The sequence below is a fragment of the Myotis daubentonii genome, chromosome 9 (genome assembly GCF_963259705.1).
Source record: "Myotis daubentonii chromosome 9, mMyoDau2.1, whole genome shotgun sequence".
Classification (NCBI taxonomy): Eukaryota; Metazoa; Chordata; class Mammalia; order Chiroptera; family Vespertilionidae; genus Myotis; species Myotis daubentonii.
Genome location: NC_081848.1, coordinates 82,714,209 through 82,740,349, shown reverse-complemented (window position 1 = coordinate 82,740,349; position 26,141 = coordinate 82,714,209). Strand labels below are relative to the sequence as shown.

Genomic DNA, 26,141 nt, shown 5'->3' with positions numbered 1-26,141 from the left:
AAGACAATCAACGACTCCCTCCCCCCGCCCCCACTCCAGTGTCTATGATCTAGAAGGAGCTGGAAAGGGGGATTGCTAAGAAAAGAACGGGGGGGGGGGGTCAATCCAAGAGTTTCATTGCAGGGCCCTAGTGGGTTTGGCTCAGTGGATAGTGTCAGCCTGCGGACCGAAGGGTCCCGGGTTCGATTCTGGTCAAGGGCACATGCCTCAGTTGCAGGCTCCTCCCTGGCCAGGGCCCTGGATGGGGCGTGTGCAGGAGGCAACCAGTCAATGTGTTTCTCTCACATCAATATTTCTCTCTGTCTCTCTCTCTCTCTTGCATTCTCTCTAAAAATCAATGGGAAAATATCCTCAGGTGAGGATTAAAAAAAAGAAAAAGAGTTTCACTGCAGGTCTACTTTCTCCAAATGGGAGAAAGGCTCATGGGAGGTCCTAACAGGTTTTATGGGCTCCCTCCTGCCCTCTCCCGCCTTCTCATTTCCTAGACGTTCCCTAGCTTCCTTGTGTGGTTTCAGCTCCCAACGATGACTGCCAATCCCCGGTCATAATTTAAATGTTCCATCGCGTTGTGCCTTGCTTTCCCTCATTCACACAGTAGAAGGTGCATTGGTTAAGCTATTCTAAACATTCATCTGAAGTCAATGAAAATAGGAATTTCAAACTTTCTTGTACTGATAAGATAGAAAAGCAAGATAAAGGGTCTTATTGGTTATACTTTAAATTAGGGCTATTAAGTAATCCTATATAATAAAAGGCTAATATGCAAATTGTCCCCTCGACTGGGAGTTCAACCAGGAGTTTGACCAGAGGGTGGTGCTGGAGGGCCACCCCACCCTTGATCAGCCCCCCAACCCTGATTGGGGGCAGGCTGGCTGGCCAACCTCCCACATCCCCTCCCCCGGCCAGCCCTGCCCGATTGACCCCATCAGGGCGGGCCGGCTGGACCTCACCCGTGCACGAATTTGTGCACTGGGCCTCTAGTGAAGAATAAAGCTGACGTGTGATTTTACAAGGAAAATCTTTCCTGGGAAAGGTGTTCCTAGGTTAAGGCACAGCTGGCCCTGAGCAGTGAGGCCAAGGTTTTCGGATCCCTCCTCCCTTAAACGGCACCCCGGTCCCCAAGGGCAGGGCTGGAGCGACCCGGACAAGCTAGAGACGTGTTAGTTTCACAAAAAGGACGTTTGTAAGGAGTTCTTATTACTCAGAACATTCCAGCAGGTTTCCAGGATGTACCCCATGGTATTCAAGCATCACAGACTAGGTTCAGCCTAAGGCACGAGCGAGACCCCCTTCAACAGAGTGGGGTGGCGGTGACCGCGCCTCACAGCTGCGTAATAAATATTGGATTCTTCCCACCCTGCGAGTCCCTGGGTCTCATCACACATATCGGACACACGTCTAAAGGGGTAACTGGGTACATGCCAGACTCTTCCGGAAGCTCACGAGTTTCTTACACGGGGCCGCTGAGCAGGGAGACCAGGGGAGCAAAGGGAGGACGTTCTCTTTGCTGCCGTCCCGGCTCTTCCTCTGCGTGGTGTCCGGAGTCGCTGCCGGCGGTGACTGCCTTGGGCCGTATGCTCTCCACCACGGCCGAGAGCATGGCTCCCGCCGCCTTCGCCCCTTGCATCAGGGCCTGCTCCACCTGCAGGGCAGACCCGTTCACAGGACACTCGGGCAGGGTCCTGGGCTTGTGCCCAGCCCCACCGCCACCTCGCCATCCCGCTCAGGAACCGGCCTGCCCGGAGCCTTTCCTGAGAGCAGGAAGCAACCTGTGCTCCAGTTTCAAAGACCCTAGAGCTGCACAGACCCAGAGAAGCCGGGACGGCCGGCCTGGGCGCACACAGTGGGGGCACCGGGCTCCTGGTCCTTTCCTGCCTCAGAGCCATTCAGCCTGGGGTTTGCCTCCAGTGTGGGGGGTGTGGGTAGGGGGGGGGCTCAGAGGCAAAGGGCCTCAGAGCAGCACAGCCCCTGGGCCCTCATTCTGCAGATGAGTACACAGGAAGCCAGGGCGGGACCTCCCTTGGACCTCGTCACACAGTGGATTAGTGCACGAGCTCAGGTCCGGGCCCAGGATTCGGAGGAAGGAGGGCCTCCTAGAGTCCCTTGACCCCCGGGATCTCCTCTTTGTGTACAAATGCTCAAGGGGTGGGGGACCCCTCGTCCCAGCGCCCACCACAGCCCTCGCTGCCACAGGCCTCCCAGGGGGGATGCAGAGGAGGAAGATGCGGAAAGTGAGAAGCAGGAGGGCGAGCGTGGGAGGCCCCCCCAGTCGCCTGGGGATGGGGTCGCACAGTACAGAGACCAAGGCTGGGATCTGCCCAGGGCGTTAGGAAAACATAGGGAACGTGGAAGAGAACCTAGAAAAATGACGTGCCTCATTTATCCTTGATTTTGAAAACCTGCTACAAGGCGGTAATCGTACTTCCTCTGCTCTCCTCATGGGGTCTCAAGAGGAACCAAATGTCAACAAGAGCAGCTCACACTGGCTCGGGGACGTAGCTTCCCAAGCTCTTGTGCCACATTGAATGTGTCCCCCCCTATATTACGGGGGGGGGGGCGGGGAGGCGGCACACACCCAAATACAGTGGGGCCAGGAGGTGTGTGGTGACACTGGTAGGTGACATGCCTCCCCACCACCACCCATCGAAAGGGGGCCCCACGGCTGGGCCCCACAGACCATCATCAGCAAGTGCGAACACGGGCCCAATGGCCCGATCAATGGGTTGTTCAGAGCGGCTGGGAATCCATATTGTTTAATATAAAATTTCCATATTTTTAAATGCAGGCAAATGAGTAAAAAATACTCGTCATTCAATTTGCAACTTTAGCAGCTGAGTGTCTGCCTTGGTTAATTCCCGTTTTGTAACGGAACGGACAGTCTCGGAGATAAAATGGCTTCACCAAGGAGACCAGGCCAGTGAGGGCCCAGCCGGACTCCACCAGTGGTCCTACCCCATCGCCCAGCGCCTTTTCTACTCCTCGACGGGGCTCATAGAGATGAGAAGGACCGTAAAGTCCTTGGAGATGGCAGGCCCCCCCCTCCCCCCAGTGCGACAGGTAACATGACACCACGGATCGCCATTCTGACCGCCCATAGGAGGCGGAGCCCAAGACAGCTCAGCAGAAGCGGTTGTCCATCCCAGCCAGTGGCGCACCTGCTGGCTCCTGGGCACCCCTACCTGCTGGCTCCTGGGCACCCCTACCTGCTGGCTCCTGGGCACACACACCTGCTGGCTCCTGGGCACACACACCTGTTGGCTCCTGGGCATCCCTACCTGCTGGCTCCTGGGCACCCCTACCTGCTGGCTCCTGGGCACACACACCTGCTGGCTCCTGGGCATCCCTACCTGCTGGCTCCTGGGCACACACACCTGCTGGCTCCTGGGCATCCCTACCTGCTGGCTCCTGGGCACCCCTACCTGCTGGCTCCTGGGCACACACACCTGCTGGCTCCTGGGCATCCCTACCTGCTGGCTCCTGGGCACACGCACCTGCTGGCTCCTGGGCACGCCTACCTGCTGGCTCCTGGGCACGCCGTATCTGAGGTCGTTGACGAAGTGCTCGCAGTTCCCGTCGATCAGGCTGTACTGCACTATCTTGTTGACCATGGTCCTCGCGCGCTGGAGGATCTTGTCCACGGGCAGGGGCAGGTACGTCCCGTCCAGCTTGTTGTTGACCTTCCAGGAGCAGCCGTGCAGCACGTCCTCCAGCCGGCTGCACTTGACCACGGCCCGGTTGCTGAAGATGGAGGTGATGCTGCCGGCCACGAATTCCTCACCTGAGGCCAGAGGCAAAAGAGGCTGGAGAGCCGCCAGGGACAGCGGGGCAGAGCCCGGCGCTCAATCCCATGCCGGGCAAGCTGCTGTCCTCCGGGCCTCGGTTTCCCCATCTGTCGGAGGCGTGCAGAGGAGGGGGAGCTGGAGTAGATGAGCTAAAGGGCCAGCTTCCCCAGGAAGCCTGGGCCTTGCCCTGCACCCCCACTTTCCATCCACAGCCTCTCTCATAAAACTCTCACAGTGGCCGATGGTGTGGCCCCGACTGCACTCTGTGTCCTACCGACCAGACTTCAGGAGCCGTCACACGCGTGCCGGGCGCCCTGCCATGTAGGCGTCGGCTCCTGGGTAAGGGGCTAGCAGGGGTCCTCAAACTTTTTAAACAGGGGGCCAGTTCACTGTCCCTCAGACCGTTGGAGGGCCGGACTATAGTTTTAAAAAAAACTATGAACAAATTCCTATGCACTCTGCACATATCTTATTTTTAAGTAAAATAACAAAACGGGAACAAATACAATATTTGTATTTGCATGTGGCCCGCGGGCCGTAGTTTGAGGACCCCTGGGCTAATGTGTGGGTCCGTGACACGTGTCCTTCCGTAGCCACTGCCGGGGCGCAGGTGAGGCCGCACAGATGGGGCTCTGGATGGGACCCCCACCCGCTTCCCCCAGGGCCACTCCGCCTCTCTCCACTCACACATGGAGTTTCACCCAGGGTCCACGGCTTTGAAAAAAGGGACGTTTGGAAGCTGGTAAGTTACCATGTTCGGCCCTCAGGGGGCACGGAGGCTCAGGAAGGGTCAGGAAGCTGCCCACGTGGGTGGCCCTTTAACACCAGGGCTGTTTTTCTGCAAACGTGTCCGTGTCCCCGCCCCCTTGCGAAGTTGTTAGAGGGCCCTGGCTCTTCCTTACGTGTTGGAAGAAGAGCTGGAAGAAGAGCTGCCTATTTCACCAAAGCTGGCAGGAGGCAATTCAGCCTCCGGGGACAGGGAGGCGGAAGGTTAGAGACAGATCTGACGGGAGGGCGGGACGGGGCTGTGACAGTCCCTTTGGCTGTACAGAGGGAGGCTCCTGGGAAGCAGAGATGGGGGGTTGGGAGGGATGCAGCGTGAAGCCCTGTCGCCATCTTTGCTCTGCCCTCCGCGTGGGCTCCCAGACCGAAGTGGGGGTGTGGGCAGGTGGGGCTGCAGCGGGGCTGGGAGAGGGGCGGCTCTGCGGGAAGTTCTCAGCACGCGGACGGGCTGGGCGGTGAGGCGACAGGACACCGGCCGGGGTGAGAGCCTCGGGCGCCGCGACCCGCTGTCATTTAGCCTCGAATGGGCCGTGTGGGCACAGGGCACACATCCCAAAGGCATCGGAGGACCAGGACCGGCGCGGCCCTCCCTCCGTTCCTCCCAGCGCCGGGTAAGCGGGAGCAGCACTGAGGACAACGGGGAGCAAGTGGCGATCGGGGCCTCAGGAACAGGGGAGAAGGTGGAACTGCTGTCAACACGGTGTGTGTGTGTGTGTGTGTGTGTGTGTGTGTGTGTGTGTGTGTGTGTTGGAGGCTCATGTTCCTAAACACCATGGAAACGAAAGGGAGCCTGGGACGCTCTCACTCGCTTCGCTTTAGGGCTGGACACACTGCGTGTCTGGGACAGAGACCAAGCTCTGTCCCACCGTACAGTTAGGTCGTGTCTGTCTGTCTGTCTGTCTGTCTCTCTCTCTCTGTGTTAACCCTCTCCCAAGGATATTTTTCCATTGATTTTTAGAGCGAGTGGAAGGGAGGGGGAGAGACAGAGAGAGAGAGAAACATCGATGTGAGAGATACACATCGATTGGCTGCCTCCTGCATGCGCCCTGACCAGGGCGGGGGATCGAGCCTGCAACAAGGTACGTGCCCTTGACGGGAATCAAACCCGGGACCCTTCAGTCTGCAAGCCAAAACTCTCTCCACTGAGCCACACTGGCCGGGGCTCGGTCTAGTCGTGCGTTGGGTGTTTTACTGTTCAGTGGGCCGCGCTGAGGAAGCGGGAATGGCGGGGCCCGCTTCCCTGGGCGCCTCGACGCCACCAGCTTGGCCGCGTAGCCACTCTTACTCGGGGGCGCCAGGTGGACCACGCGGTCGTCCTCCACGCAGATGGCCCAGTGCTCATAGCCGATCCGGAAAATCTCGATCAGGTCCCCGGGTCTCGGTCTCGGGTTGCCCTGCGATGGAAAAAGATGTCACAGTAAAGACTCGCGCGCGCCCAGGGACTCCAGAGACCTGTCTGGGCATCAGCCACCGCTCAGCCTGCAGACACGGCGGCTCCTCGCTGTGCAGGGCCCAGGCCAGGGAACGCGCTCCTCACACGCAGGAACGGGGGCCCATGCCTCCCGCCACCTCTCCTTATTAAAGGCGGTGAGGCTACGATCTAGGTACGGCGCCCTCCGTACGCGCACATGCTGCGGGGTGAGTGACGGGCTCCTGTAAGCGTCTCTGCTTGAAGCTGCGCCCCAGGCGAAGCCGTCTTGGTGGAGGGCCATCGCAAGAGGAAGGGGCGCTCCTCTGGCCGGCACGAGGGGACCACGGTCGGATGGGGTGTGAGGACACCCGGTGGACCTCAGTCTGAGCCCAGATCCCTCCGTCCCCACCCCCTGCAGCCTTGGCCTGGTGATGGCCTTTCTGGGACCCTCTGGACAGAGAAACCAGTGCCTCCTGCCCCTGCTGGCCCCTGGGTTCCCTCTGCAGGTGCCCCACGTGCCCTCCTGTCGCCCAGGGGTGCCCTCTCCTCTGATGCCCACACACCGGCTGCTGAGAGCCGGCTCGCCACCTGCATTCCAGAGGGTGGCGCCTGCCCAGCCAGCTCCCCGCTATCCCATGGGCTGGCCGTCTCGCTCCAGGGAGGTCTGAGCCCCTGCGAGTCTGTCCTCCCCTGAGCGCCCTCCTGGCCCTCAGCCCTGGGAGACCACGTCAGGCTTCCTGGTATCCTAGTAATTCTTCCTGTTGAACTGCCCCTGCTGGACCCATTGTGAGGTTTCTCTCTCCCGACCGGACCCAGACGGTTGGCAGTCTTCGGAGAGGCCTGGGGGCCAGCCTGTCCATCGAAGAGGCATTGGGTGTGTGCCAGTTTTGTGCCCTTCACATTTTGTTGAAAGGGTGGGCGCATCCATGTTAACTGCTCGTACCACAATTTAAAAAAATGAAAAGAAAAGAAAAAGAAATTCCAGAGCTTTCACCACTGTAAGCCCAAACTTAAAAAAATGAAACTCATGCCCCACATCCCATATCCCTCCTACTCAGTACCATACACATGCGATCTAAACAGCACTGGCCTGCGGACCAAAGGGTCCTGGGTTCGATTCCGCTCAAGGGCACGTACCTTGGTTGCAGGCTCCTTCCCGGCCCCGGCCTTGGTCAGGGCTCAGGCAGGAGGCAACCAATTGATGTGTTTCTCTCACATCGATGTTTCTCTCTGTCTTTCCCTCTCTCTTCCACTCTCTCTAAACATCAATAGGAAAATATCCTTGGGTGAGGATTAACAACGACAACAACAACAACAACAACAACAACAACAACAACAACAAATGCTACCTACGTTCTGTTCCCAGGCTCCTCCCCCCCCCCCCCCCAGCGGCCTCCAGGTTTGCTCAGTGGTGCAGGGAAGAAGCCGGCTCACTGAGACCCTGCAGGAGGAGGATGCTGGGAAGTCTGAGCCAGGCAGAGAGACAAGAACGCCACCCACCGAGCCACCCACCCATCCGCTTGACAAGAACCTGGCTGCCTCCCCCAACTTGCAATCATTTCCCGTTGGTCCGGTTTCCTCGAGGCGTCTCTCTCCCCCAGTTCTCCGCCTTCTTTCCCTGGCTGAGGCCCCCCCTGCCCCACCCCGCCCCCGTTTGCCAGGGCAAGAAGTCACAGGAGGAAAAAGGGCGTGTCGCCTGTTTTGTTTTTCACACTTTCCTGAGATATAATTAACATCCCATAAAATGCACACGTTTTAGGCCTACAGTTCAATGACTTTTAGTAAATTCACGGAGTTTGTACTTGGGCCAGGCAGTGGTTTCATAGCTATAACAATACAGGCACAATTCACAAGAGAAAAGCTGGTAACTGGACTTCATCAAAATTAGAACGTTTTGCTCTTCAAAAAGAGACTCAGAGAACGAACACACAAGCCACAGACCGAGAGGAAGCACTGCAGGGCATTTATCTGAAGAAGTACGACCCACCTGATTTCTGAAGAGCTCTCAGACGTACGAACCAAGAGAAAAAAATGGGCAACAGATTTGGATGCTTCACCAAAGAAGATATATACGGACAGCAAATAAATACGTGAAAAGGCGGGTGGTCACGAGGGAAATGCAAACGAAAACCACAAAAAGATACCTACATACCTATTAGTTAGAATGAAAGGGACCGATCATGTCAAGTGCTCGTGGGCATGTAAAATAGCACAACTATTTTGGAAAAGAGTAAGTTAAACATGCATGTACCACATGATCTAGCCAGTATATTCTTAGGTATTCACTCAAGAGGAAAGATGTGTATTGCAAAGACTTGTTCACAAATATTCATAATGTTTATTTGTAATAGCTAAATGCTGGAAGCAACCCAATGAGCAAACAAACAAATAAATCTTCCTACAACGGAATACTGCTCAGCGATAAAAAAAAAAGGAATGAACTATTGATAACGTGCTACGTGGGTATAACTCAAACATAATTATGTATAATTATGTGGAAGGAGACAGACAAAAAAAAAAGGGCCTATGTCATATGATTCCATTCATATAAATCTCTTAAAAGTGCAAACTAGCCAGTTTGGCTCATGGATAGAGCATCTGGCCCTCAGATTGAAGGGTCCTGGGTTCGATTCCAGTCAAGGGCAGGTATCTCGGTTGCAGGTTCTATTCCCAGCCCTGATCGGGATGCCTGAGGGAGGCAACCAGTTGATATGTCTCTCTCACATCGAAGTTTCTATCTCTCCCCCTCCCTTCCATTCTCTCTAAAAATTCAATGGAACAATATCCTTGTGTGAGGATTACTAACCACACAACAAAACAAAAATGCAAACCAATCTGTATAGCGGTGGAAAGCAGATCAGTTGTGGCCTGGGGATGGGGAGGGGTGGGGAGAGGGAGGGACTTAGAAAGGGAAGTTTTTCTTGTGGTGATGGCTTCAGGGGTACATACCTATGTCAAAAGCATATTCAACTGCATATCCCAAGTACTATGTGCGGTTGATGGTCTGCCAGTTATCGGAACGTCAGTTACACCTCAACGAAGCTCAATAAACAGCTCAACAAAGCTGTTTTCTACAAAACTAAAGAGCCACAGCCAACATCCCAAGTCAGGATGCAGTTCCGCCTGCCACACCGTCTAAACGGAGTGAACTAGAACTTGCAGAGCGGCCACCAGGGCTGTGTGAGAACCCGTGACACCCACCTCGGCTGCTTGCTTCGCCACCTGGCTGGCGCTCTCCGACTTCAGGGACAAGCTCGACTCTGTTCTCCTCTGCCTGGGCGAGGGCTCCGAGGTAACTCCCGGCTTCTCCCTGGTGAGTTTTGTGATCGTACAGTTAACGGATAACGCGACTTCACAACGATGAGACACTCTGCATGACCCCGATGTGTGACTTTAAGGCACTTTCCACTTTTGAGATCCTAGGACACATTCCCCCCCCCCCCCCCCTCCGAAGCTTGCTTCGGGGACACCGCCCACTGTCACACAAAAGGACTACGCTTACTGCCTTCCAGACAATTGTTCTACATGCTAATGACACAGCGAGTAGCTTTCAGAATGTTTGTATTTGCTAATAATATTTTTTGAACGTTTATCAAAGTGACACTTGCATATAGTTTTGTCAAAAAATGGCAACAGACCCTAGCCGGTGTGGCTCAGTGGATAGAGTATCAGCCTGCAGACTGAAGGGTCCCCGGTTCGATTCCGGTCAAGCGCACATGCCCGGGTTGCGGGTTCGATCCCCAGTGTAGGGCGTGCAGGAGGCAGCCGATCAATGATTCTCTCTCATCATTGATGCTTCTCTCTCTCTCTCCCTCTCCCTTCCTTCCTGAAATCAACAAAAAAATTTAAGAAATGGTAACAGTACACAGTGGCTTATAATGAAATGCAAGAGGCTTCTGCTCCCTCCCGGTCACCCGGGGTCCTACTGCCAGAGGCCGGCTCCTGGAAGCCCTGAGCTGCTGCTTCCGACAATTAGCTCCATGTTCCTGAGAAATCTTGTTGAGCCCCAACACTGTGACCTCAGTGACGTACGTACCCGGCCTGTTGCCAGCCCCAAAGGCATTTTGCTGGCCTTTCCGCGGCTTTAACTCTTCTCTAAAGTGTAGTGAGGGGGGCGGGGGGCGGGGGGAGGCTGGCATATTTAATGCGGGTCTGGAAACTCTCAGCCCCTCAGGATTTAAAAAAAGAAGCAAAATCTGATTTCAATGAAAGGGAACTGAGGACACTGGTTGCATCCTGCACTGGTTACCAACTGGCAGTGTCGGGAGGGTCCTTCAAAGCAATCCCGTCCCCAGGTTCTGGAGAAGGAAGGCTTGTGGGCGGGAATTGCTGCAAGAAAGCCCTCCTGTGGTGAGGACCCCCGCCCCCCCCCTCGCCCCGCCTTCTGCTGACTGCTTAGTGGCAGGCTGGTTTGCACAGAAATCACCCCAAGATTTGCTTTTACAAAACTACCAGCAAGACCCATTCTTCAAAAGGCTCTCCCACTCGGACCCAGGCCTTCCAAGCAGAGAACTTACCCCGGCTCCAACGGGCCCTGCTTGGGCGAGAGCTGGACCAGCACTTGAAATCCCATGGATTCTTCTATTTCAAGAAAAAAAAAAATAGCGATTTAAACACACTTGCATTCCTGGGAGGTTAAACCTATGGAACAAGGGCTCAAATGACCGCCTGGAAAGGTGGGCTCCAAGCTCTGGTCTAGACCCTGGCAGGCCCGTTAGCCTGGGATCGATTTTTGGATGAACGAAGGAGTTTGCAGGACTGGACGCCGGAGAGGGCTCAGTTCCTCTGGGAGGGAGAGACTTGTGAATTCCAGGGGCCAGGATCTGGGAGAGGAGGAAGACAGGTGCCTCTATTCCAGATTGCAGACACCTCGGGGCTGCCCTGGCCGGTGTGGCTCAGTGCATAGAGCATCAGCCTGCGGACTGAAGGGTCCCAGGTTCGATTCCGGTCAGGGGCGCCTGCCTGGGTTGTGGGCTCCGTCCAACGTGCAGGAGGCAGCCGATCAATGATACTCTCTCATCACTGATGTTTCTCTCTCTCTCTTCCTCTATAAATCAATAAAAAACATATTAAAGAAAAAAAGAAAAGAAACCTCAGGCTAGACCTGAGCACAGAGGCGTCTGCGGAGGTCGTGCGGGGAGCTGCCCGCTCTGTGCCACCGCTGGACGCTGGATGCTGGGCCCTGGACGCGGGACGCCTGCTCCACTGAAGTTAATAATAAGCGATCATTCCCAAGTATCCGCTCGTTCCGGGTAGCAGGCATTTCGCACAAACAACAAACGTCTACAAGAAGGGTTCGAGACAGCCAGGGTGACTTTCTGGGGGGACCCCAGCGTGGCGGCTCCATGGGAGGGGCCATTCCCAGCACCGACTGGCTCCGGGCACCGACTGGCGCCCAGTGGAATGTCAGGAGCAGGTTGCGCGTCACCTGGCCCCTCCCTACCTGCTGTTCTTGAGGTCGGTTTGGGCCCGAACCTGGGGAACCTGGAGGGACAGAACGGGCCCTTCCTCCCCGCATCCGGGCTCAGGCCCATCCCGAAGCTGTGGCGTGGGGGGTCCTCAGGCCTCGCAGAGGGGAGGAGGCAGCCCGTTCCCGGTGGGCGTGGCCGCAGGTCCCCGCGGGCAGAACTGCGGAGGGGGATGCGGGGGTCCACAAACGGGCGGGGCACGGGGCGAAGGGGGCGCGGGGGGGCGATGGGGGAGCGCGCGGGAGAGGGGGCACGTGAGGCGGGGGGGGGGGCGCGCGAGGCGGGGGGGCGCGCGCGGGAGAGGGGGCGCGTGAGGCGGGGGGGGGGGCGCGCGGGGCGAGAGGTGGGGCGCGGGGTGGGGTGGGGGCGGGGCGCGCGAGCGGCGCTGAGCGCACCCCGGAAGAGAGAGGGTGCAAATGGGCTCTGAGCAGAAAGGCCGGGAAAGGGGTGCAAGGAAACGCAGCACAGTGCGCACAGGCTCGGAGGTGGCCTGGACGAGGCGGGAGAAGCTGAGGTCACCGAGCGGCAGGGGAGAGAGGGGTGGAGGCCAGGTGAGGAGGGACTGGGGCGGCTCGCTCAGGAGTTAAAATCTTGAGGGATTCAGGGTTTTATATGCAATTTTTCACACATATATTTTATTTTATATTTTTAATTAAAATTCCATGTAGCATGTACCGTATACAAAAGCATACATGAAGCACACGCAGCGATGACACATGATGATAAATGTCTGCCCACGAATACTGCATCCCAGGCGAGGACGGGGAGTCCCGGTGCAGATGCTCCTCCCGCACCCGCCTTTCCGAAGGCCAGCGGAGCCTCCCCATCGCTTGGTCCCGTGCTGGAGCTGCCCTTTGGAACCTGCCGGGCCTCCCTTATCCGCCAGAGCCCGATCTGCCGGTCCGTGGATTCTTCTCGCCGAGCGTTTCTCCTGATTATCCACCTTCTGTCCAGGAAGCTGCAAACTGGTCCCTCGAGAACGAAGGTCCGTGAGAGTTTGCAGGGACGCAGAAAAGACTCAGGTAGAAGAAAAGAGCAGAGATGTAAACCAAAGTCGGTTTCTCTCTGCATCAGTCCCTGGAGAGGCCTGTTCAAGACCAGGGACTGTGAGAGAGGCCACCGGGTCACAGAATGGGGGAGCGGGCACCATGAGATCCCTGACCGCGGGTATGCTCCCCAGGCTGTGGGTTGGCAACTGATCACTTGTCACCTGTGCCCGGTTAGAACAGTTCGTGACTAGTTTGTGGCTTGGGCCACAATCCCACCTCTGTTGGGGGGGACAGAGGAGGCGGCCGAGACTGGCAGGGGCCCTGCACCATCCCTGCTACCGTCACTCGTTCTTGAACGACATTTTGAGTGCTGGCTCTGTGTCAGGCCTCTGCGCAGCACTGAGGGTGTGAGACCCAGTCTGCCCTCATGGGACTTCTGTTTGGAGAGCAGGGGAGACAAACATTAAACAAGACGTCAACATACTGTGACGAGATCTGATAAGTGCTCTGACCCAAGGAAAGGGAGTGGGAGTGGGAGTGGGGGCGCCAGCTTGGGGAAGAGGGGGATCCCCCTGCAGGTGTCAGGGTCATTGCCAGCCTGGACCTCCCCGACGAGCCCCCTCACTCGGGCTCAGGACGGAAGATTTGCCCTCCCCCAGCCCAGACAGACAAACAGACACGAAGGCTCTCTCTTACCCTGGAACCTCTTTTGTTCAACAAGCGCTGGGGGGCGCTAGAAGCCCCTCCAAGCTGCCAAAGTCCCGAGTCACCTGCAAAGGGAAACGGAATGTGCCGTCCTCCTTCCTTCTGCTACCACCCCCTCCCGCCCCCTGCCCCCCTCCACTGCAGGCTGTCACCAGCCCCAGGCCTGGCTGGGCACTAGCCTCGGGATTTAGAAAGTGAACAGTTACAGCTCCTGTTGAATTGCATTCCCTTAGACCAGTGGTTCTCAACCTTCTGGCCCTTTAAATACAGTTCCTCATGTTGTGACCCAACCATAAAATTATTTTCGTTGCTACTTCATAACTGTAATGTTGCTACTGTTCTGAATCATAATGTAAATATCTGATATGCAGGATGGTCTTAGGCGACCCCTGTGAAAGGGTCATTCGACCGCCAAAGGGGTCGCGACACACAGGTTGAGAACCACTGCCTTAGCCAAAGAGGTTAGGGCACAAGCACACAGACCGAGGGACAGCCATCTGCAATCCGAGGAGAGAGCCCTCGGGGAAAAGGACCCTGCCGCACCGTGACCTTGGACTTCCCGCCCTCAGAACCGTGAGACATTCAACGTCTGTTGTTTAATGTCTGTAACAGCCCGAGCGAGTGAGCGAACACGTCCTCCTGGTTGATTGACAGACAGGAGCTGAGGCTGGGGTGGGAAGGAGGGAGATGGTGCACTTGCCTCAGGCTGGGAGGCTGGGAACAGGGCCCAGATCTGATGCCCAGGGTCGCTGCCCAGCTGGTTTTTCCACCTTTGCTCCCCCCCCCCATCCCCCGTCTGCATATAGACTTTTCTACCTGAACACACCTCGGATCGAATTTCCCCACACAAAGCAGCCTGGCCCCACCCACTCAGAAAGATGTGAACACACGTCCTGGCTCCACACTTCCAGCCCTGCCTGTGAGGACCGGTCCGTGCTTCTCACACCTCAGTGTGCGTCAGAGTCACCTGGGCCCTGAGATCCCCCCTCACCGTGTGCATTTCTTTATGTATTTGGGTGCTCCTGTACTGGGTGCATATATGTTTATCAGGGTTATATCTTCTTGTTGTATTGATCCCTTTAGTATTATGAAGTGGCCTTCCTTATCTCTTGTTATGGCCTTCACGTTGAGGTCTATTTTGTCTGATATAAGTATTGCTACCCCAGCTTTTTTTTTCATTTCCATTTGCCTGAAAGATATTTTTCCATCCCTTCACTTTCAGTCTGTGTGAGTCCCTTCTTCTGAGGTGGGTCTCTTGTAGACAGCAAATGTATGGGTCATGTTTTTTTATCCATTCAGCCACTCGATGTCTTTTGGTTGGAGCATTTAGTCCGTTTACGTTTAACGTTATTATTGAAAGGTACTTGTTTGTAGCCATTTCTTTTTGTGTGTGGCTGTTTTCTTTCTGAGCTTTTTATTTCTTCTTTTTACACCAGTCCCTTTAGCATTTCTTGCATTGCTGGCTTGGTGGTGATAAACTCCCTTAGCCTTTTTTTTGTCTGTGAAGCTTCTTATTTCCCCTTCAATTTTGAATGATAGCCTGGCTGGATAGAGTATTCTTGGATTCAGTCCTTTGCTTTGCATCACTTTGTAAATTTCAGTCCATTCTTTTCTGGCCTGATGTGTTTCTGTTGAGAAGTCATTTGATAATCTAATGGGAGATCCCTTGTATGTAACTTTCCATCTCTCTCTTGCAGCCTTTAAGATTCTCTCTTTGTCTTGAATATTTGCCATGGTAATTATGATGTGTCTTGGTGTGGGTCTTTTCGGGTTCACCTTGTTTGGGACTCTCTGTGCTTGTGTGATTTTTTTCTTCCCCACCTCAGGGAAGTTTTCTGATATTATTTCTTCAAATAGGTTTTCTAATCCTTGTTCCTCTTTCTGTTGTTCTGGCACCCCTATTATTCGTATGTTGTTTTGTTTCATGTTGTCCCATAGCTCCCTTAGGCTCTCCTTCTGTCTTTTAATTTTTTTTTTCTCCAGTTGCTGTCCAGTCTGGGTGTGTTTTGTTTCCCTGTCTTCTAATTCGCTAATTCGGTCCTCCGCTTCACCTAGTCTACTGTTGAAACTTTCTATGGTGTTTTTTATTGCAGCTAGATCACTCTTCATTTCTTCTTGGTTCTTACATAATTTATTGATTTTTTTCATCTGTTTCTTCTTGCTTCTTGCATAAGTTGTTGATTTTTTCCTCCATCCGGTTTATGCACTCTAGGACCCTTAATCTGAATTCTTTTTCTGTCATGTTGCATGCCTCTGTATCACTTAGCAGCTTTTCTGGCGAGTCCTCCTTTTCTTTCCTTTGGGGGTTTCTTTGTCTACCCATGTTTGATCTCACTGACATATCTAGATGTTAAGTCGTTCAGGGGCTGCTCCTTGGGTGGCAGTGGCTCCTCAGGCTGCAGTTGCTCCTCGGGCGGTTGTGGTAGCAGCTGCTCCTCAGTTGGTAGCAGCTCCTCTGGTGGGTGCTGTTCACAGCTGTGGTGGCTCCTCTGGCTGGTGGGGGAGTCTTCACACACAGCGGCTGTTCCTCAGACAGAGGGTGTGGTCACCGTGTGCATTTCTAACAAGCTTTTAGCTGCTGCTGATGCTGCTGCTGATGCCGGTGCCGTCCTTGCCTGGCAGCTGAGATGCCTTCCCCTCCCCCACAGCCCATGCACTCTCCCTCCTTCAACACAGCCCTGGCCCTTCCCCGGCACCCGCTGCACTTGAGCCTCTGCCCAGCCCGGTGTGGCCATGAATTCCCTGCTGCCAAGTCTGACACTGGGCAGATCCCGGGACCTCCCAACTCAGGGTAAAGGTGACTGGCTGTGCTGCTTTTTACAGGGAAAGCCGTGCTGGGATTCAAACCGTAACTGGACTGCCTCTGTCTAAAGAAGCAGTTCTCAACCTGTGGGTCGTGACCCCTTTGGCAGTCAAACTACCCTTTCACAGGGGTCGCCTAAGACCATCCTGCATATCAGATATTTACATTACGATTCCTAACAGTAGCAACATTACAGTTATGAAGTAGCAACGAAGATACTTTTATGGTTGGGTCACAACATGAGGAACTGTATTTAAAGGGCCAGAAGTTTGAGAACCACTGTTATAAAGGGTCATGGGGGAGCTTGATGAAAATGCAGGTGTCCGAGTGCACCCCCAGACACAGACCTCCCCGGGAAACACACACACACACACACACACACACACACACACACACAGCTATGGTCACCCTTCTACATACAGACGACCAGAGGGGGGAGGCCCCCCGAGGGACGTGGCTTGTCCCAGGGCACCCAGCACGTAGCGCAGTGGCTGAGCAAGAACCCAGGTCCCCTTGGGCGCGCTGTGTCTCTCACTGTGCCACACTGCCTTTTCTGAACTTGAAGGGGCCCTCCTCCCTCCTGCCCCTTCCCCACCCCTCTCCCACTTTCTTGGGGCACCAGCTGGGCCCTGGCATTTCCAGCCGATGCTGAAACGGAGCCCCAGGGAATGATACAACTTACAAAACTGAGAGAAATGGAGAAAAGGGCAAGGGCATGAGGGAGAGAGGAGAACCTCTTGTGGGGAGTGCGGGAGGGGAGGAGGGAATGGGAAGCCAAGCCAAGGTGTCCAGGAAGCTGGGGAGCTGGGGGCGTGGCCACCAGCCTGCCTCTGACCCGGGAGGGCTCAGGGGGCCGGCCTGGAAACCACAACCTCCCTGGCCCCCAGGAGCCAGCCTCTGCCCCTTCACCCCGCTCTGCTCTGTGACAGCTGGCCCGGTGCTGCAGGCCCAGAGGGGCAGCCGGTCAGTCGGTTGGTGAGTTAGTGTGAGTTTCCTACCCGGACAGCCCAGTCCAGCTGGTGGGGCTAGGGTGTGGGTGTGGCACCAGGAGTGGGTGGCCCATGCCCTCCCAGGCCAGCTCCCAGCAGCATTAGGACCAGCAGCTGGACACGCTGCCCCAGGGCTTAGGATCCCAGCTGGGACGGTGAGTCAGCCAGCGGACCGGGCTCCCTGGAATCGGGACCAGCGGTTCCCGTTGGAGGCGCCCCACCACCCATGTCACCGGCAGAAAAACTGGACCCGCTTCCTGACACCTTCATCCTGCAGCCGCCCGTCTTCCACCCGGTGAGCAGCCGCCTCCCATCCGGCTGGGCCGCCTCCAGGTGGTGGGAGGGAGGGACGCAGCCCCGGGCCCGGCGGCTTCCCCCGCACCTGCCCTCCAGCTCTGGAAGGTCCTCCTGAGCTGAGCACAGTGCCGGCCAGCTGTTCCCACTTGGGTGTGAGTGACTGTTGAGCTTGCATTTAAAAAGCAGTAGAGCTGTGAGTAGGAGCATCTGCGGGAGTGGGTGACCAGGAGGGCCTGGGGGAGTGGGTAGTATCATTGGGGGGACATTGGGGGGACCCTGAGCACCTGGCAGGGGGCTTCCTGGCTGCCTCCTCCCTCTGTGTCCCTGAGGATTTGCGGGAGCCTGGCCGTCCTGTGGAAGGCTGAGCCCGCAGGCGACGACACCCTCCACTGGGGGGCAGCACCGAGCCCTTTCTCTTCACGTGGCCTCTTCTCTCACAAGAGCCGCAGCAGCTGTTACTTAACAGGCCAAGCCTGGAGCCTGGGGAGTGGGAGGGACATGGAGCTCAGCCTAGCCGAGCTGTGGGTGCTCTGGCCTCCGGACCCCCCGCATCTCTCCAGGCCCTAGTAATAGGGGGAAGCCGCTGCCCCCCGCTACAGCCCCTCCTTGCTTTCCAGCTGCAGCTTCCACTCGGCGGGCAGAGCTGTGAGGTCTGGGCTCCATCTGGGTCAGCGGCTGCCAGCGGGTGGTCTGTGAGGTCCGGAAGGCTGGCGACCGCTGGTCCAGGTGGTTGGGGCTCCTGGAGGCTGCTGGGGGTGGGGAAACCGCGCGAAGGCTGGTCCTGTGACCCTGCCCGCTGTGTACCTGCCTCAGACACCTGTTCAGAGCCCACGCTGTGCCAGGCCGGGCACTGCACCTACAGAAGGGAGAGGCGGGGCTGTGGCTTTGAGGGCCTTGTGCCTCCCATGGCCAGCCAGCCACATGTCGCCCGTGAGCCAGCCGGCAAGGGCCACGCTCGCCAAACCAGCCTAGTGCTCTGGAGCGCGGGGAGGGGAGAAACAATCCAGACACTAAAGGGTTGGTGCTGGAGAAGGTGCCAGAGAAGCTGTCAGAGAAGATGTCAGGAGCCCCGAAGGTCACGTTTCAGGGTGCAGGAGAGGGAGGAGACAGCCCGGAGAAGGCAGGGAGCTGTGAAGAGTGCGTGTGTATTATGGCTGCCAGGCAGCTTCGAGGCCATTGTCAGGTACCTGTCCAGGCGTCCAGATCAGAGGCCACGCTCAGGTCCCCACCTGTCCATCCTCCTGCCTCCCAGGTCCCAGGCTCTGGCCAGGGAACAGTCCTCAGGGAGCCTCACTGCTGACTCTGGAGGCCAGGGTGCAAGCAGTGGGCAGCGGGCCTCCCTGGGGCACTGCTGTGCCCTAGGCGCTGGGGGAGGGGCTGGGCCTACACTGGGGGGTGGCGGGGGGAGGGGTGGATGGGGGCGTGGATGGGGGCAGAGGAGCTGAATTTGGCTTCCCCAGGGCAGTGTGGCTTCCACAGGTGGAGGTCCAGGAAAGGGGAGAGGGTAGAAGACCACATTCCAGAGAAAACGAATTCCCCCAGCTGCTTGGGGCGGGAGACCCGAATTTTCTCGTTCTTCTCCCTTCCCCACCCGTGGGATATGGGGTCCCTCGGCCTCTTCTCCAACCACGTCAGGGCGGGTGTCTCCCCTCGTCCAGGTGGTTCCTTACGTCACAACCATTTTCGGTGGCTTACGCGCCGGCAAGATGGTCGTGCTGCAGGGCGCGGTCCCGCTAGAGGCACGCAGGTAGGGGTGCCCCCCCCCCCCGGGTGCGGGCTCAGCCCCGGGGGATGGAGGGGGGGCTCTTCTCTGCCTTTGGGGCCTCCGGGGCCGCTGAGCGGAGTGCCCTTCGGAGCCTCGCCGCCCACAGGTTCCAAGTGGACTTCCAGTGCGGCTGCAGCCTGCACCCCCCGCCCGACATCGCCATCCACTTCAACCCTCGCTTCCACACCACCCAGCCGCACGCCATCTGCAACACCCTGCAGGCCGGGCGCTGGCAGGCCGAGGCCCGGTGGCCCCGCCTGGCCCTGCGCCGGGGAGCCAGCTTCCGCATCCTCTTCCTCTTTGGACACGAGGACATGAAGGTGAGTGCGTGGGCACCAGGCCCTAGAGCGGGCATCCTTCCGCCCGTCCTTCCTCTGCGGAGTCCCCCACGGCCCTGTGTTCAAGGGGATGGGGGAGGGGAGGTACCCAGAGGGCCAAGGAGCTGCCAAGCCCGGCTCCAAGCCGCCCGGGGCCCGGGGCCTGATGCGAGCTGCGCTGAGGCGGCCCCGCGCCTGCAGGTGAGCGTGAACGGCCGGCACTTCCTCCACTACCGCTACCGGCTCCCGCTGTCCCGCGTGGACACCCTGGGCATATTCGGGGACATCCTGGTGAAGGCTGTTGGATTCCTGAACATCAACGTAAGTTCCCGTGGGGCCAGGGCGGGCGTGGCAGTGGCCTCTGACCTCCTCTGACCTCCTCTGACCTCCTCTGACCTCCTCTGACCTCCTCTGACCTCCTCTGACACGTGGGCAGGCCCGGCACCCCCGCCCGCCCCAGACAAGCCCTGTTGCAGCAGCTGTGACCAAGGTGGAGGGGTTCGTGGAGGTGCCGGGCATGAGTGAGGTGAGGGCAGGAGAAGGTGACGACAGGAGAGGCCCGGGAGCTGGGGACGGAAGTCTGCACTGGGCGTGGGGTCTGGTCAACTCGGGGAGCGGTGGCCGGAAGGCGAGTCACTTGGAGACGAGGTGCCGAGCGGCCCAGACATAGTGGCTGGCGGTGTACTCGCCCGAGGGGCGGATTAAAAGGCAGGTTTCTGGGGGCCGAGGCCAGAGATTCCGATTCCAAGTCTGAGATGGAGCCTGGGAACCCGCGAGGCCAGCTCTGAGCACCACTGCCCAGGCCTGTGGGCAGCGCTCAAGGCCCCCATCCGGGCCAGCATCCGGCCGGGCAGGCAGGGCAACCAGATGGCCCGGGCGGGCAGCAGCCCTGAATCCCGGGGTTGCCCTTTCTCTTTCCCAACAGCCGTTTCCAGAGGGCGGCAGCGAGTATCCAGTTGGACACGTGAGTCTCTTGGGAGCAAGGTGGGCCCTTGTCCCAGACACAGGAGCCGAGCCCGGTTCTCCCTCCCCTGCGTGACCCGCCCCTCCCCTGCTGGGCTGTGGTCCCCTGGCGCAGGCCCAGCTGTCCCTCCCTCGCTGCATGGTTGCCATGGATACGACTAGCTCTGCCTTGGTCCCTGGAGAGCCTGGCCCAGCGCCCAGCTCCTCTCCTGGGCCAGCTTGGGAGGAGGGTGGGGGAGGGGTGCCCTGAATGGGCAGGCCCCGCATTCATAGCAGAAGGTCCCTGTAGACAGGAACTTCCGATTCCCACAGCCCACGAGGGAGGCGGCTGGGCTGGGCTGGCCTGCAGGGCGGCGGGGGAGGAGGCGCAGGTATTGCCAAGGCCGCCTGGTGAGTGAGGGACAGACCTCTGCCCCGTTTCCAGAGCTGGCGTCCGTCTGAATTCACGAGGGTCCCACTGGGGCCCCACTCACTCACCTGTACTGTCTCTGAGACAAACCCCACTGACCCCCGTTTTTCACGATAATGTCCAGAGTCTCCCTTTCACTGAGCGAACCCCGCCTGACCTCCGCGTCCCTCTTCTTTCCTTGACAGCCCTTTCTGCTGGGGAGCCCCAGGCTGGTGAGTGAGCGCCCCCAGCCCTCACCTGCCCCTCAGGGGTAGGAGGCCCCCACCTGGCGGGAAATGCCGCCCCCTCTCCCCCCCCCCCCCCAGCGGCAGGCTGCTCCGGCTCCCCTTGACCTTGACTTTATTCTGCTCACGGTTACGGTTACTGGATCCTCTCCGGGGCCAGGCTCTAGGACAGAGGGACAAGCCAGTCCCAGCCCCCAGCTCACAGGCTGGTGGGAGGCTGCCCAAGGAACGGGCCATTACAGTTCGGGGTGCGGGATGGGGGGCATCGTGGTGCCCACAGCACAGCAGCAGCGAGCTCAGCCTGGAAAGGCAGGGAGAGGCCAGGCCTGCAGAGGGTGTCTGATAACGGGCAGAGCCGAGTCCCCACAGCTGCGGGCCTCGAGGCAGAGACTTACCTGCTCCAGGGCCCCCCGCCCCTGAGGGTGCCCCCCAAAGTGCTCCTGGGGGGCTGCCCTCCCTGAACCCCCTGTGAGTCCCCTCAGTCACCTCCCGTGTTCCTTCAGGAGGTGCCCTGCTCACGCCCCCTTCCCCGGGGTCTCTGGCCGGGACAGGTCATCGTGCTGCGGGGGCTGGTCTTGCCGGAGCCCAAGGAGTAAGTACAGGACGGAGGAGGGCGGGCATCCCTGCGCCAGGCCAGGCACCAGCTTTACACGCATTTGCCTTAGTCTCCAAAGCCGCCATTTAACCCCGTTTTACAGACGAGAGCGGACAGAGGAGTCAGCTGGTCAGGGTGGCAGGGCTCGCACAAGGAGGCTGGGACTGGGGCCAGGACCCAGCTGCCTTCGCGGCCCCAGCAGCCCCAGTTCTGGGACAGGCCCTGGAGAGGCTCGGGCTGAGAACCGAGAGGATGCGACCTCCAGCGGCGACACAGCAGGTGTAGGAAACACAGCGGGCGGCCCCAGAGAGGAGGCCTGGCGCTGGGAGTGGGGACCTGGAGGGACGAGTAGCTGCCTAACTGCTCCCCCTGGGGGCACTCGTGCTCCACCCCCCAACCCCGCCTCCTCTTCCTGTCCCTGGAATCGCATTGGATTCCCTGGTTTTCGGGGCCACGCTGCCTCCTGGGTTTGACTCACAGTTACTACCTCTGCAACTTCAAGGCATTCCTCTCCCCTTCTACGCCTCAGCTTCTTTGCCTGTGAAAGGGGTATTAACAGGACTGACTTCAGGGCGGTGTAAAGGCTCCTAATTGTGCCAGGCACAGCTGGTGTTCCACGGTGCTGCCTGCGTATCCGATTTCCTGAGGAGGAGGGGCGGGGGAGTGGGGGGGCCACCTCGGTGCTCCCACTCTTCCGGTGGCTCTGTGACTATTTGAGGTCACTGACCTCACTCAACCCTGCCCTCCTGCTCCAGCCCTGGACAGCACGGACCTCAGAGCCAGGCTGGGCTGGGCTGGGCTCCTGATTTTGCCTCCGACACCGGGTGGCCTGGGCAGGTCCCACACCTCTGTGTGTCAGGTCCCAAGTTTCCCCACCAGGAAAAAAAAGGAGAAATAATTCCAGCCATATAGGGAATGGTTCCCAGGGATAAAGAACATCCTCCCTGTCCCCCCAAAAACGTGGAGGCCTGAGACCAGGCTCCTAGTCTAGCTCCGAGTCCCGTGGTTATGAGTGACAGGGCGAGGGATTTAGCTGCTCTGTCGCCAGGCATGAATCCGCGGGCCCTCTGAGGCCCGACAGGTGGCAGAAGCAGCCTGGGGAGCTGGGGGTGTGGAGAGAATGTGTCCACAGACTGTGCATGACAGATCGGATCATTCTGAAGGAGAAGCTGGGAGCCATCTCTTACACAAACGCTCGCAGCTGCGGGACAGGGAATGACTGGAGAGTGGACGAGTAGCGCGGACCAGCCAGAGCACTTGTACAGGCCGCCGGGGCCGGGGCCTCCCACATCCAGGCTCAGCACAGTGGCTGCAGGCAACGCGCCACGGCCGCTGTTGCTGGTTTTCGGAAAGCAGCTGTGGCTGGCCTGGGACAAACGGGGCGAGCATGTGAGGGCGCGGGCCTCGTGTGCCCTGGAAGGGTGTCCTCCTCCTCTGACCCATCCCCCAAGCACTGAGGGTCTAGGGGTTCGGCCGCAGCCTCAGAGAGCTCCCCCAGAGTTCCCCGGGCCTCCGGAGGGAGTCAGTATGCACCGGCTGTGCTGGGCAGGGCTGAGGGGGAGACGGGGGTGGGGGGGCTGGCCAGCTACCGGCCACTGCGGGCTGGAGGCTCCCTGCAGGCCCCTCTCCAGGGTTCCCCCCCTTCTTCAAGCTTCTGCCTGGCTTCGAGTCCTTGCTGTCCTCTTCCCAAAGCTGCACATGGATGGAGCGTCTGCCAGAACAGGTTCCAGAAGGGATTCCCCGAGAGGCCCCCCAGGCAGGCCCTTCCCGGGCTCCGTGCCCTCTGAACTCGAGGCCCCTCTCCACTCCCAGCCACTTCCTGCTGAGGGATCCCAACAGTGTTGGGGCTGCTGTTTCAAAGAAAGTGACTTTGGGACAGAACCTGGCTGTCCTGACAGGCAGGTGCCAGGCGGCAGAAGGACACCCCCCGCCCCCCAGTCCTGAATCCTGGTGCACATCCCGCGGGAAGCCCCCCGGCTGTTCCTAGTAGCAGGGAAGTCCTCTACCCTCCCGTTTGCCTCCGAAAAATGGGCCGACACACCCCGGGACGGGACCAGAAAAGCCAACGCTGCATCTACAAAGCACCTACTGTGTGCCAAGTACTTGCTACGTGTCACACACATTCCTCTGTTCCTCGCAGTGCCCTGAGAGGTCTGGTACAGTATTTTAACATTTATAGTGTTTTTTAAATGATAGGTGTAATTTGAGTGCTTGGTGTACAGCAGCTGTGGCTCTGAGCACTTTGAGTGAAATGTGTTAACTCATTTAATTCTGCTCAGTACTGTCGTTCCCACATTACAGATGGGGAAACTGAGGCACAGAGACACTGACTTGCCCAGGGCCCCGGGGCTGGAGAGAGGCCGAGGCAGAGCTGAACCCAGGCAGCCTCACTCTAACCCCTGCGCCGTTTGCAAAACACGTAAACAGCACCTGGCACACGCCCTCAGGAAGCGCTGGCCCTCGCTAAGGTCGCCATTCTCCCCGTTTCGAGGAGGGGAAACTGAGGCTCATTGCAGCCCGTGAGTGGCCACAAGGGGGTCCAGTCTCTGTGTGGGGTTCCGCAGGCGCTTCACTTGCGCTGTCAGGGGCCCAGAGCTGCTTTCTGGGGGGGACCCGCCCAATCTTCCAGCCGCCCCCCTCCCCTCAGGGCCCGGCAGCTGCGGCCTGGAGGCATCGGGGCGCCAGGGCCGGAGGCTCCGGAGGCTGAGCCCCTTCTCCGCTCCTGCCCGCAGCTTCACGCTGAGCCTGGTGGACGAGGCCGCGCGTGTGCCCGTGGCTCTCAGGGCCTCCTTCGCGGACAGGACGCTGGCGTGGGTGTCGCCCTGGGGGCGGAAGCAGCTGATCTTGGCCCCTTTCCTCTTCTACCCCCAGCGGTTCTTCGAGGTGGGTCAGAGCCAAGCACGCCCACCCGGGACACTGAGCAGGGGTGCGTCCCGGGGGGACCTCCATGCCAGGGCTCTCCACCCCGCACTGTGGCCAGGGGCCCCATGGGCCGGGGCGGGCCTGGCACCAGCATTGAGGGCAGCAGCTCCTGGTACAGCTGCTGGAACTGAGGCCCTGAGCTGTGATCCCGGTGGGAGGACTGGTGACCAGCGGGGCCCTTGTTCTGTCCGGGGGCAGCACTGGGTGCCCCATGGGCCCGTGGAGGGGAGGGGGGCTCGCTGGGCGGGCCCCAGGCAGGCAGCGGAGGGCCCGCCAGAAAGCCCGCGGGCCTCACGCCCTCCTTTGCCAGGTGCTGCTGCTGTGCCAGGAGGGAGGGCTGAAGCTGGCGCTCAACGGGCAGGGCCTGGGCGCCACCAGCCTGGGCCGGCAGGTCCTGGAGCGGCTGCGGGAGCTGCGGGTCAGCGGCACCGTCCAGCTCTACTGTGTGCACCACTGAGGAGGGCCCGGGACGAGGAGGGCCCGCCACGCCGGCCCCGCGCTCTGCCACCCCTCGAAGTGCCTACCTGTCGCCGCCATGCCAGGCCCAGCTCACTTCCAGGGTTCGCAGGGGCTGGGCCCCCCGCAGAGGGCAGGCAGCGGGGTGGGAGGGCGTCTCCAGGTCTGGGCCTCCCTCCCCCAGGAGCTGGGGGTTTGCCTCCGCCTTCCTTCAGGGCTTGGAGAGGAGGCAGGTTGTGTAGCCGAACAAAGGGACAGAGTCCTGGCTCAGGGATGTGACAGGCTCCCGCCGCCCACCTGACAGTGGGAGAGAACGGGCTGTGCCCACGGACCCCCAGGGTCGTCGTGGCCAGCGTCCCACCGCCCCAGGCCAGCACCCCACCGCCCCAGGCCAGCACGTCGGGGTGGCTCTGCTCCCGGCACTTGCCCACACATTTCGTTCTTGTGAGAACCCAGGGACGCGGACGGGATGGAGGACGAGGCGTGGCGGGCTTGTCCGATGTCACAGAGCGGGTCCCGGGCACCAGGTCAGAAGCAGCTCTGTCCCCTGGTCAGCGCTCATGCTCAGGTTCCCATGGACGGTCCTGGGCGTGCGGCTCCCCGGCCACAGCGCTGTCCCGGGAGGAGAAACACCTGTAGGAGGTCAGCCGCCGTGGGTTTGGGCAAACACCGTGTGCTCGTCCAGAAAGGCGTGGGAAGTGACATCCACCTAGTGGGCAGTTGTGTGAAATAATGAGTTGAAATTGTTTAATATGCCGCATACTGAGTAGAATCAATAAATGGTGGCTCTCACTGCTGTTGGAGAACTTGGGCCATTTACATTAATCTAACTATAACTCTCTCTCTCTCTCTCTCTCTCTCTCTCTCTCTCTCTCTCTCTCCCTCCCTATCTCTATCTCTATATCTTTATCTTTGTATCTCTATACTAGAGGCCCAGTGCACAAAATTCGTGTGCGGGTACAGTCCCTGGGCCTGGCCTGCGATCAGGGCCATCTTCCCCAGCTTCCCACAGCTGGCCCCACCCCCTGCAGCCACTCACCTGCCATTGGGTGATCAGTGCCTGACAGCCGGGGGAAGGGACCGAGAGGTCAGCTGTTCCCGCCTGCTCACAGGCCCCGCCCCACCACAGGTTGCCCACTGTGTGTGGGGCGATCGGCGGGGTGGAGGCCTTGGCCTGGCGCTGCCCACATCCCCCACCACCGACCCCCGTTCCCCACTCACCATCAGGCGATCAGAGCCTGCCGCCTGGGGAAAGGGACCCAG

At 58.9% G+C, this 26,141-nt stretch overlaps 3 protein-coding genes across 6 annotated transcripts in view; 2 read left to right on the top strand and 1 right to left on the bottom strand.

The window, feature by feature from the left end:
- LOC132241514 (phospholipase A and acyltransferase 2-like) overlaps positions 1-26,141 on the top strand; it is a 192,762-nt gene that overhangs the window by 23,534 nt on the left and 143,087 nt on the right. The gene's annotated exons all lie outside the window — the stretch shown is intronic.
- Positions 1,221-12,271, bottom strand: PLAAT5 (phospholipase A and acyltransferase 5). Its single transcript, XM_059710917.1, has 7 exons — positions 12,183-12,271; positions 11,420-11,604; positions 10,494-10,557; positions 9,178-9,286; positions 5,851-5,959; positions 3,516-3,778; positions 1,221-1,642 (listed from the first exon to the last, which is right to left on the bottom strand). The coding sequence occupies exons 1-7, from the start codon at positions 12,269-12,271 to the stop codon at positions 1,451-1,453; spliced, it is 1,011 nt and encodes a 336-aa protein (XP_059566900.1). The 3' UTR covers positions 1,221-1,450.
- On the top strand, positions 16,762-25,673 carry LGALS12 (galectin 12). 4 transcript variants are annotated; one of them, XM_059711239.1, is made up of 10 exons: positions 16,762-17,085; positions 17,170-17,225; positions 18,886-18,974; positions 19,099-19,312; positions 19,511-19,630; positions 20,235-20,273; positions 20,806-20,893; positions 21,409-21,497; positions 24,233-24,383; positions 24,733-25,673. In XM_059711239.1, the coding sequence occupies exons 3-10, from the start codon at positions 18,934-18,936 to the stop codon at positions 25,155-25,157; spliced, it is 1,167 nt and encodes a 388-aa protein (XP_059567222.1). In that variant the 5' UTR covers positions 16,762-17,085; positions 17,170-17,225; positions 18,886-18,933; the 3' UTR covers positions 25,158-25,673. The 4 variants fall into 4 exon arrangements, with proteins under 4 accessions (XP_059567222.1, XP_059567221.1, XP_059567224.1 ...); XM_059711238.1 differs by having other exon boundaries at positions 16,762-17,225; XM_059711241.1 differs by having other exon boundaries at positions 16,762-17,225; positions 20,867-20,893; positions 24,733-25,028.